An 11,127-nucleotide genomic window follows, 5' to 3' on the forward strand; every position below is an offset into this window, starting at 1 on the left:
ATGGGTATTAGGAAATTTCTAACATCCTCCATTCAACACTGCAAACAAGTTATTTGTTACTCAGCAACAGCGTGTGTCCTTTCCAACAGTCTAGTCAACGTGGACATCTCCTGCCACCCTGCATTTTCCTGACCACTGCCTTCAATAGTCTTCCGCTGCTCAAAAACCCTAAAGCTTCTTACTGTAAGTGTTAAATATAAGTTTAATACCTATATAACATATATAGGTACACGTTCCTGCTCTCACACACCCCCTTTGCTTTGTATTTTGATTTTTTCTAGTTTTAGTTTTGCTACAGAGTACATGCACTTGGAGGAAGAGAGAGAGAGAGAGAGAGAGAGAGAGAGAGAGAGAAATAGATCATGTCCTAGGGGATGGCCATGCTGTAATCCCTTCTCTTCAATTCTCCTCTTGGGATTTTGGGCACACAAACACACATGCATTGGCATATTTTGGAAGTCACCCAGTCTGGGACTTGAACTGTGCAGATGGTCATGAACGATCCAACTGCCTTAAACTCCATGCCACCTGTTGGCCAATGAGTCCAGGATTTTCTAGACAAAGTTGCTCCAAATGATCACTGTGCCCCTGTCTTGTGCTTCTTACTCTCTTCATTCATTGAAATGTCAGTGTTCCATCTCTGGAATCATTGCTGATACACTTTCATTTACTTTTTCTCACCAGTGACCAACTAGTGAGTCACTAAAGTTTGTTGTCTCTAAATAGTAAGTATTTAATTTACCAGCTCTATTTTTCTCTCCATGATATAGTTTATTTGGTGCTTTTTGAGACTACATGCCTTTATGTTTTTATGTTGTTCCTTTTTCACAGAACAGCACCTTTCTCCTTTCTTCCATTGGCACTAGCTAACATGCTGAGATCAAGTACAAATGTCACTCCTTTGTAAAATCTTCCCAGGCAAAATTAAAATCTCCCTCTCGTGCATATTTTGTTGTGGATATTAACAGCACTGATGCTAGGGAAGTGTCTTGTTCATAATTTGCTTTGTAAAACCCAGAAACTTGCAGTGTCTAACACACAGTATGTGTTCAATCCTATCCATTTGAAAGACCAATAATTAAACTTTCATTTGCATCCTTAAAGGCATGTTTCAAATTATTATTATTTTTAAAAAATTTTTGCTATATGGCACGTGTGCTTGCCTGAGAAAGACTTGGGATGGAGGAGAGGAGGAAGGAGAGAGAGAGTGAGAAAGCACCCCCGGGGGGATGGCCACATCGCAATCCCTTGTCCTCCATTCTCCTTTTGGGAGTTTGGGCACACACATGCGCCCTGCATATTTTTCAGGTCCTTGCGTCTGGGACCTGAACTGCACAATTAGCCTTGTGGGATCCACCTGCCTTAGCCACCATGCTACCGGCTGGTCCTCAAGTGATGTTTTTAAAAATATTACGGTAAGTAATGAGAAACCCATCACTCTTCCCTTACCTTAAATTTTAAGGCAGGTGTTTGAGTCATAGATGATGCCTTTAATCCATGCAACCGTTCTTCTATTTCTCTCAGCCTAGGAAGTGGAATGAGATCATATACACACATTTATGACTTTGAAAGTATTAGATGCTTGTTTCCGAAAGTGCACTAGTACTAAAGAAGTAAATGATGGTCCAGTATCAATCACTCACGTTAATCCCTGTTGACACTATTTAACAAATGTACCTGCTGGGGCTGGCAGGTGGCGTGGTGGTTGGTGTGCTGGACTCCCACATGGCTGACCATGATTCGAGTCTGGTGGCTTGCTTCCTCACTCTCCCTCTCTGTCTCTCTGGTCAAACTGAATAATAATAATAATAATAAAATTAAATGAACAACTCTTTAAAAAATAAGTGTACTGGCTGTAGCAAAAAAGGCTATAAAAATTTCTAAAATGATTAGTAAAAGTATTCCTACACCTTATCTTACCTGCTATTAATAACTTTCTTTTACTAACATGTGAGGCACAGACAAGCATAAACACGCCTTTAAAAAATTACATCAAATGATGAATACCATATACACTATTCTATGAATATCTTTCCCTTTTTTATATTTAAAGATGAACTTGCAGATTTTCTTTCTTTTTTGAGAGGTTTTTGCTATAGGGCATGTGTGCTTGCCAGAAGAGAGAGACAAAAGAGACAGAGAGATAGAAAGCAAGAAATCACCCCCCGGGGGGATGGCCACACCGCAATCCTTTCTCCTCCATTCTCCTCTCAGGATCTTGGGCACGCACGCACACACGCCCGGCGTGAGTTTAAGCCCCTGGGTCCAGGACTCAAGCCGTGGCTGACTACATGAGAGTCCAAAGACATAGGCATTACACCAACTGCTGGTCCTGTAGATTTTCATTTCATTGCCTTCTGACATAGTTCAACTGTTAAAACAGTGTGTAATTGCCATTCATACAGATGAACCAGTTTAAGCCTTCTCTGCGGATAAACATGTGGGTTATTTCATTTTTCCCCATCGTAGTGGGGATTGCGATGTGGCCATCCCCCCGGGGGTGCTTTCTCACTCTCTCTCTCCTTCCTCCTCTCCCCCATCCCAAGTCTTTCTCAGGCAAGCACACGTGCCATATAGCAAAATTAAAAAATAATAATAATAATTTGAAACATTTATACATTTTATAAATAGAAGTGCAGCAGTCCATTTTTTAAAAGATTTATTTAATTACATTTGTTATTATTTTTTAAAGAATTATTTTATTTAACTTTATTTATTTATTCATTTATTTTAATTTGACAAGAGTGAGAGAGAGAGAGAGGGAGGGAAAGCAAGAAAGCAAGCTACCAGGTCCAGGATTTGAACTGTAGTTGGCCAGGTGGGAGTCCAGAGCCCCTAATCACCATGCCACCTGCCAGCCCTGTTATTATTATTTTTTAATTTGACCAGAGAGAGAAAGGGAAAGTGAGAAAGCAAGCCGCCAGGTCCAGGACCAAAACTGTAATTGGCCCTGTGGGAATCCCGCTCCCATATCCACCACACCCTTGCCAGCCCCACAACAGTCCATTTTTGAAACCTTCTTTTATAAAAGGTTTTACTAGATTTATACATGTTAAATGCTGCTCTGAAACTTGTGAAACATGACATTTTCTTTCAAAACTATCAATTATTTTGACACTACAATATTTAAGTAACTTAAGATTCTAAACGAAATCTACTATTTCTGTAAGACTAAGAAAACACCAAAGCTTCCTAAGTAAAAAATTTTAAACTATTATTTTAATTAACATATAATAGTTGCGTATATCTATGTAAAAATTTTAATCAATTAACTTGGCTGTTTTTTTTGGTTTTTGCTATAGGGTACATGCGCTCATCAGAGAGCAACAGAGAAAGGAGGAAGGTTGGACCATGCTGAAATCCCTTCTTTTCCATTCTCTTCTCAGGACTGTGGGCCTGTGCACTCACATACTCAGTGTTTTTTGAATTGCTGGGTCCTGTATTCAAACCACAAAGTTGATCTTGTGGGATGCAGCTGCTTTTACTATCACACCACTGGCTGGCCCAATAAGGCTGTTTATATACAATGCTAAACTATCGAAATGAGTGATTTTTCACGGTTTTATCAGAGATGATTGGATGAACTTGTCATTAAGAAGATAAAAATGGGGTTTGTATGGGGCCAGCAGATGGTGTGGTAGTTAAGGGTGCTGGACTCCCACATGGCCGACTGAGGTTTGAGTCCCGGACCTGGAGACTTGCTTTCTCACTTTCCCTCTTTCTCTCTCTCTCACTCTGTCCCTCTCTGGTCAAATGGAAATAAATAAAGTTAAATAAAAAATAATTCTATAAAAATTTTTTAAAAAGGGGGACTTATAACTATCGATGAAAGAATACAGCAAAAAATTAAAAGATAGTATTAGGAAGGCCACAGATAATAAAATCATGATAAAAAGCTATTTATAATTATATAATTATGTTTTTAATATCTAAATATGTAAAACATATATTTACCAGGTAAACAATAAGGATTTTCAAATTATTATTATCACCTCAATGGATCAGTAAAATTACAAAGGATTACAAACTGGTAAACATTTTCTACGTAGTGACTCAGCTTGGCATTAAGGTTTAGATTTCACTCCTAACAAATTGTGAAGTGATAGAGGTAAAAAAAAGGAGGATAATAAAGCTATTTTATGCTATAGGAAAATATATGTAATTAGCATAACAATTATACAGTTTCTAGCTGGATCAGGCATGTTATCTAGTAACCTCTGTATCCTGAACAGTATATTTTTTATCATGAAAATCTTAGTTTCCTCCTAAGAGGTCCAGTAATTCCATAAAATCACTTTAAATTATTTCAAAAGATGAAAAGAGCGTACCGTCGTTTGGTTATATAGAGCTCATCGAGAAGATGTCGCTCCTCATAGCTCATCCATCGCTCATCAGGCAACTCTTCTTCCTTCTGCAGCAATTGCTCATACAGCCGAACTGGATTCCAGCCCGTCATTATATCATAAGTGATTACACATCCCAAGGAATGTGATACTATTGAGACTTTACCCCCTTTGTCTTCAAAGTCTGGATTCCGAGAACAGAAAAGGGAATATAATCGATTCAGCTCTTGCTGAAGGCCTTTAACTAGCTGTTTGAAAAAAAAAAAAAAAAAAGATCATATTAGAGTTACCATGGACTGTGGTAAACTTTATTTCTAAACTCAACTAAGAAAGAAAAACATCTATTACTAACCAAGTATTCCTAGGTTATTAAAATGAACTAAAATGCTTTACAAAAACTTTGCAGGTATGAAGATATTTATAAATGATAATCCACATTCTCAGTGAGGAATATAGGCAGATATTATCCTAGGATTCCATATATCCTTTCATAGTCCTTAAACCAACTCATGAGCCAGGAATTCTATAGATTAAAAAGAAAAAAGTTCCATGTGTGGATTCCAGTAAGATTTCCAAAGACCCTTTGAAATTTCTTCTTCATTGCAACTTACTGGTATGCAACTCTAAATTCTGTATTTTGTACCTTGTAGTTTTTTAGTCATAGTGAATTTTAGAAAAAGAGCATCTGGGTTTCTAAAATGCATACCAACATATTATATATATTACTATGCATTTAAATAGTGTAATGGAAAACTAATTGATGATTGAAGAAAAAGCGAATGTCTTTCTACTTGATAGCTCAAAGTTCCCATTGAATTGATGATAGAAACACGAGTAAAAAGTTGTTTCCTATGACTGGAAAGCAGTGTTTGTGGTTTTTTTTTTTTTTTTTTTTTTTTTTTTTTAGTTTAGTGGATAAGAATGTGGGATGTTATCTTAGCAATTTTTCTTTGTAAGTCTGCTTTCTTTGAAATTAATCTTTAATAAATATTACTGAAATATTCCATGAAGTCAGAACAATAAGGTTCTTTTATTACTCAACTCATCCTGAGCCCTGACCTGAGTTTTAGGCAGTTCTATCTTCTTCTAAGCATTGCTTACTTCTATTAATATTTTATTATAAACTTCCTGCTTGACAGTCAATTTCTCATTTCAGTACTTAATATGTCAGTTACTGAGGCCAGGTGATGGCACAGTAGTTAAGGAGCTTGACTCCCACATGATAGACTGCAGATCGAGTCAGGACCCAGTGAGAGAATGGAGGAGAGAAAGGATTGCAGTGTGGCCATCCCTTCTTGGGGAGGAAGGGTGTGACTTCTCACTTTCTGTCTCTTTCTCTCTGTCTCTCCAGTGAGCACATACGCCCTATAGCACAAACTCCACTCCCCCCAAAAACATAAAGCCAACTACTACTGACATATAAATATTTCCTTATTGCTTCTATTTTCAATCTTCTTTTTTTGTCTCAAGAGACAACATGTGTACATCAACTTTTACTGAATATTCTTTATTGACTGATATAAACTGAACATAATTTAGGTACTTTCTGATTGGTAGGTTAGCAGTGACAGGGATGATGGCATGAAGTTTTCTCTGTTGACATCTCAGTCCTCTCTAATGCAATGCTGAGGTCTAGTCAAAGAACTGATACTGGGTATCGTGTCTGATGAAACATATTCAGTCAATGAAGGAAAAAAAGGTAAGAGCAGCTGGTAGCATGTGGAAGGACAATAAGGCGCCTTTCCTCTAGAAAGGAATGCAAGTTTTACTTTAGTTAGACATTTTAATACCTTTCCTAGAAAGAGAAATGCTGCAAGAGCAATGGCTCTCCAACTTTCAACACCTATCAGAATGGAAAGCTTAGAAGGCTTGTTAAATACAGACTGTTGGCTCCATCCCTGAGTTTCTTTTTTCTTTCTTTCTTTCTTTTTTTTTTAAGTTTATTTATTTCATCCTTCATCCATGAGAAAGAGAAAAAGTGAGTAAGTATGTACCTACAACCAGGTCTAGGTGCCATGACCTACCCTGAGCCAGCCCCAGGTCATGAGTGTGTACACGCCCAGCAAATTCAGGGTGATCTGTGGATGAGAAACGGAACCTTCCCATGACGTCCCAGAGCTTTGACTTAGAAGTTCTGAGATGAGGCCTGGGAATTTTCATGTCTAGTAAGTTCCCTAAAAGTGCTGATGTTGTTGGTTTAGGGACCATACTTCAGGAGCTACTGATGGCAAAGGAGCATAAAAACTTTCTAATGGCCCAGCTGGCTGTGGTGGTGCTACATGATGGCTGAGGCTGCATGGGAGGCCTGGGTTTGGTTTCCAATCCAACCTACAGGAAGCTGGCCAGTGGTGGGCACCTGTGGTTCTAGCTGGCTGGCTGGCTGGGGCAGCAAAGACTGCAATATGGTGAGATCCTATCAAAAATACCTTTCTTGGGAACCAGCAGTTAGCGTAATGGCTATGTCGCTGGACTCCCATGTAGTCGACCACGGTTCACGTCCCGGCTGACTATGGCCATCATCCTGGGGTGTGTGTGTGTGTGTGTGTGTGTGTGTGTGTGTGTGTGTGCTTTCTCACTCTCCCTCTCTCTCTCTTTCTTTGTCTCCACTGAGCACATGAGCCTTATAGCAAAAAACTGAAATAAAAGAAAAGAAAAATAATCATATGCATCAATGATTCAAAAAAAAAAAAAAAAAAGCAAAACAAAAAAAAAACCTTTCTTTTCTTCCTGCTCTCTGTGTGTATGTCTGTCTCTCAGAAACAATAACAAACCAAAACAACCTCTAAGACATGAGTTACAGGTAAAACTCTAGTCAATATAGTTTAGGGAGTATTGAGAGTGATGTGAAATTAGAGGGCTCTGTTCAAGGGGAGCTGTAAGGTAATGCTTTGGATCTGGTTGTGATAATATTAACTAAATAAAATGAACTCTTTAGAGCTGTGCACCGGGAATCAGATCCCACAGGGCTGAACACAGTTCAAATCTCAGCCCTGATAGCCTGGAAAACATATCAGGCACGAGTGTGTGTGTACCCAAAATCCTGATGAGGAGAAATGGAAGAAAGCACTGATGGCATCATCACACCCCGCTGGGGTGCTTTCTCTCCCTCTGGCAAAAAATCCCCAAACAACAACAACAAAAATATATATAATTTAAATTAAATTTTAAAAGAAATCACTCTACTAGTGATTAGCCTATTTCATATTAAAAGCATTTAAAGTATCTCTCAATATACCAAATATTTCATCAGTTTGACAATCATATATGGATAACAAAACAAGGGTAATTACCCAAGACAGAGAAATAATTCATGGAATGGAAATATAAGGTAGACAGATTCTAAAGTGCTGATGTTCTCATTTGTCTCACTGTACACTTGAGATGGTCTTTCTATTTCCTTAGTAGAACATATCTAGATAAGATAGCATTTTCTTTTCCTTTTTTAAAAAATATTGCCAGTCAGTGTGTGCATTTGTAAGAGAGAGGGAAAATTAGAAAGCATGCCCCATGGGAAATAGTCATGCTGCAATTTCTTCTTCTCCATTTCTCCCTCCTTTGGGATTTTAGGCACACGTGCAGTCACACCTGGCTTGCTTTTCACGGCCCCGGATCTGAGATTTGAACCGCACAGTCAGCCATGTGAGATCCAGCTGCCCTAATCACCACACCATCCGCTGGCTCTATATGGTAGTATTTTCTATCTTTGCCTATTGCCTATATGTATAGGAACATCTGTGGTCAGACATGATTTTTAAAAGCCAATTTTAAAAATGGTTTTTAAATGCTATTAACTCAAATACTCAGCTGCAAGAGGAGAGACATTGATTCTTCGTTGTATCCAAAAATTAGGATAAAAAAAACTCTAATTAGGATTTTTCTTTTTCCTCTCCTTTCTAATCCAATTACATTCTCCCAGCAGAGATTCCTTTGTGAACAAGTATATACTAACTTGGACTATCTGAGCCAAGATTAATGATATACCCTGTGGGCTTAACTTTATTAGCTCTACTATATTATCTAATTGATTCAGGGAATGTTTACATAGTAAGCACTAGATAGCTTTTCAAACAAAAGCTTAAAGCAATTTTTCTAATTCTCATAAACATTGCTCAAGAGTTAAAATGTCTGAAGAAAATCAACCCAAGGGGAAAACCTCTGGTAGTTTTCAAGAGTTACTACAAATATGCAAAACTGGCTGAGGGTTATAATTAGTTCTTTGTCTTTCTCTGTGCTTCAAGAAATGTAAATGAGAAGTAATTTAGAGAGCTTTAATCAATTAAATATTTTTCAAATTACCATGATATGACCATGACAATTCTCTTTATAATTTATTTTACACAGTTGCTGAAAAGAGAGTTGGGATGTGCATGAGCTATACATTTTCTCTGGATTTCTCATGTTACTTTATGCAGGGCTGAACAGGGGCCTAGGGCTCTCTGATTTCTTGATACTTCAGAATTGTTTTGTTTTAACTGGTCCTCAGAAAGTGTGATCTAGGTATTAATTAAAACACAGGACTTTTTCTCTATCTATTGCTTTCTGTGATTGTTAGCAAATCAATAATTAGGGTTGTCTTGTGAGTATCTCAGCTCTCAAGAGTTAAAAGGGACCTCTGAGAAAATCTAAACTGCTATGGAGGTAGGATTAGTAGCATCTTTTTTTTGTGGGGGGGGGGGAGATTTTTGCTATAGGGCATGTGCGCTCACCAGAAAGACAGAGAGATAGAAAGCGAGAAATCACCCCCCAGGGGGGGTGGCCACGCCACAATCCCTTCTCCTCTTGGGATCTTGGGCATGCATGCACACGTGCTTGGCATGAGTTTAAGCCATTGGGTCTGGGACTCAAACCACAGTTGACTATATGGGAGTTCAGCAACATAGTCATTATGCTAACTGCTGGTCCCAGGATTAGTAGCATCATTTTTTTTTGGAGAGGGTTTTGCTATAGGGCACGTGCACTTGCCAAACAGACAGAGAGACAAAAAGCGAGAAATCACCCCCTAGGGGGGGATGGCCACGCCACAATCCCTTCTCCTCCATTCTCCTCTTGGGATCTTGGGCACGCACGCACACACACCCGGCGTGAGTTTTAAGGCAATTGGTCCAGGACTCGAACCGTGGTCGACTATGTGGGAGTCCAGCGACATAGCCATTACGCTAACTGCTGGTCCCAGGATTAGTAGCATCTTTGATAAGTGGTCATGTTCTCCACCCACCTCTGAGTATCTCTACTGTATGAACATGTAAATTATTATTATATCTAACCAACTCAGCCTTCACTGTTGGTTAGAATTAGGTCCTCCTTGTAGCTTCTCTTCTTTGTGGGCAACTCCATGTTAGGAAGGCAACTAACGTACTCAATTCAAGGCTCGCTACTAGCAAATAGTTAGGAGGCAAAGGTCTTCTTTCCTCTATTTCAAATCTAGTTTGGTGAACTGTGTGAACAACGTGTCATCAATTTCCTCCACGTGGTACTGATGTGCACTATTCCTCTTGGCCTTTGCTTTTATCTTCATCTTCCTGATCTCAAGCTGTCCTCCATCTCTAGGTTAAGAGAATTTTATGCAGATGTACCACTACATTCAGGGTTATTTTATTTTTCCTTCTAATGAGTGTACAGTTTTTTTTGTTTTGTTTTTAGTTTGCTATAAGGAATGTGTGCTCGCTGGGGGCCAAGAAGGAAAAAGAAAAATCACTCCCCAGATGGAATGGCCACACCACAATCTTTCTTCTCCATTCTCCTCTCAGGATTTTGGACACACATGCACACGTGCCTGATATAATTTTCAAGCCACCAGGTTCGGAACTAGAAATGCACAGTCAGACACGTGGAATCCAGTCACCTTAACCTACATGCCACCTGTTGGCCCGTGAGTGCTCAGTTTTTAAACAGAAGAGGTAATAGTTTGGTTTGATGTATATATGGGACAGCCACCTATGGCTGTTCAGTTGGCAGCTGACTATATAGGTCTGGAGTGCTCAAGAGAAGGGTCTGTGCTAGAGATAAAGATTTACTACAGAATTATGAAATAATGAATTATACCTACACTGGCCATATTTTTCTTCTGCCTTTGTTTCTCGCCACTGCCAGTCAGATCTATGTAGACCTTGCTCAATACTGATATATAGAAAGAGAAATGGAGAGGCTGGCAGGTGGTACAGTGGTAGTGCAGTACTCTGCAACGATGAACCCTCATGGGAAGGTCCCAGGTTCATATCCTCAAATCTCCCTGTACCTGTTGGATGCATGCATGTCTGCCTGTTACATGGTTTGGCTGTGGTTGGGGGTAGATCACAGCATGGAGATCGTTAGGGATGCTTCTCTCTCTATTGCTCCTGGAAAAAATGAATTAAAAAACAGAGAAAGAAAGAAAAAGGGAGAAGAGTCCTAAGGAGATAGAGGCTGGAAGATAAAGAAGTTTTTGTGGCAATCAACCTAATACGTATATTTCTTTAGATATGTGAAGGATATGCTGAACAGTGTCAGGGAATTTCTTTCTTTTTTTTTTTCTTTCTTTCATTAATGGGGATGGAGGGGAAGGAGCCCTAACAGGGTCATGTCATACCTCCGTCCTCCCTTCAGTATTTCAGCCAGCTAGGATTGTGGGCATGCCCATAGGTCATACTGAGTGCTCGGGTTGAGCCAGGAACAGAACCCAAGACCTCTATGGCTGCAGTACTACGCAGTGCCTACCACCTACACCACTGCAGCTTGGCCTATCAGGGAATGACTCTGAATGAACAAAAACAGAAATGGACTGGCTTTGAGCAGCACAGAGCCACTC

At 39.3% G+C, this 11,127-nt stretch overlaps 1 protein-coding gene across 1 annotated transcript in view; it reads right to left on the minus strand.

The window, feature by feature from the left end:
- The window catches only part of DDHD1 (DDHD domain containing 1), a 181,800-nt gene that overhangs the window by 24,803 nt on the left and 145,870 nt on the right, over positions 1-11,127 (minus strand). The window contains 2 exon segments of the mRNA XM_027776631.1: positions 1,450-1,525; positions 4,329-4,591. Coding sequence (XP_027632432.1) covers positions 1,450-1,525; positions 4,329-4,591 — 339 coding nt within the window.

The sequence above is a fragment of the Tupaia chinensis genome, unplaced genomic scaffold (assembly GCF_000334495.1).
Source record: "Tupaia chinensis unplaced genomic scaffold, TupChi_1.0 Scaffold000688_1, whole genome shotgun sequence".
NCBI classification, from domain to species: domain Eukaryota; kingdom Metazoa; phylum Chordata; class Mammalia; order Scandentia; family Tupaiidae; genus Tupaia; species Tupaia belangeri.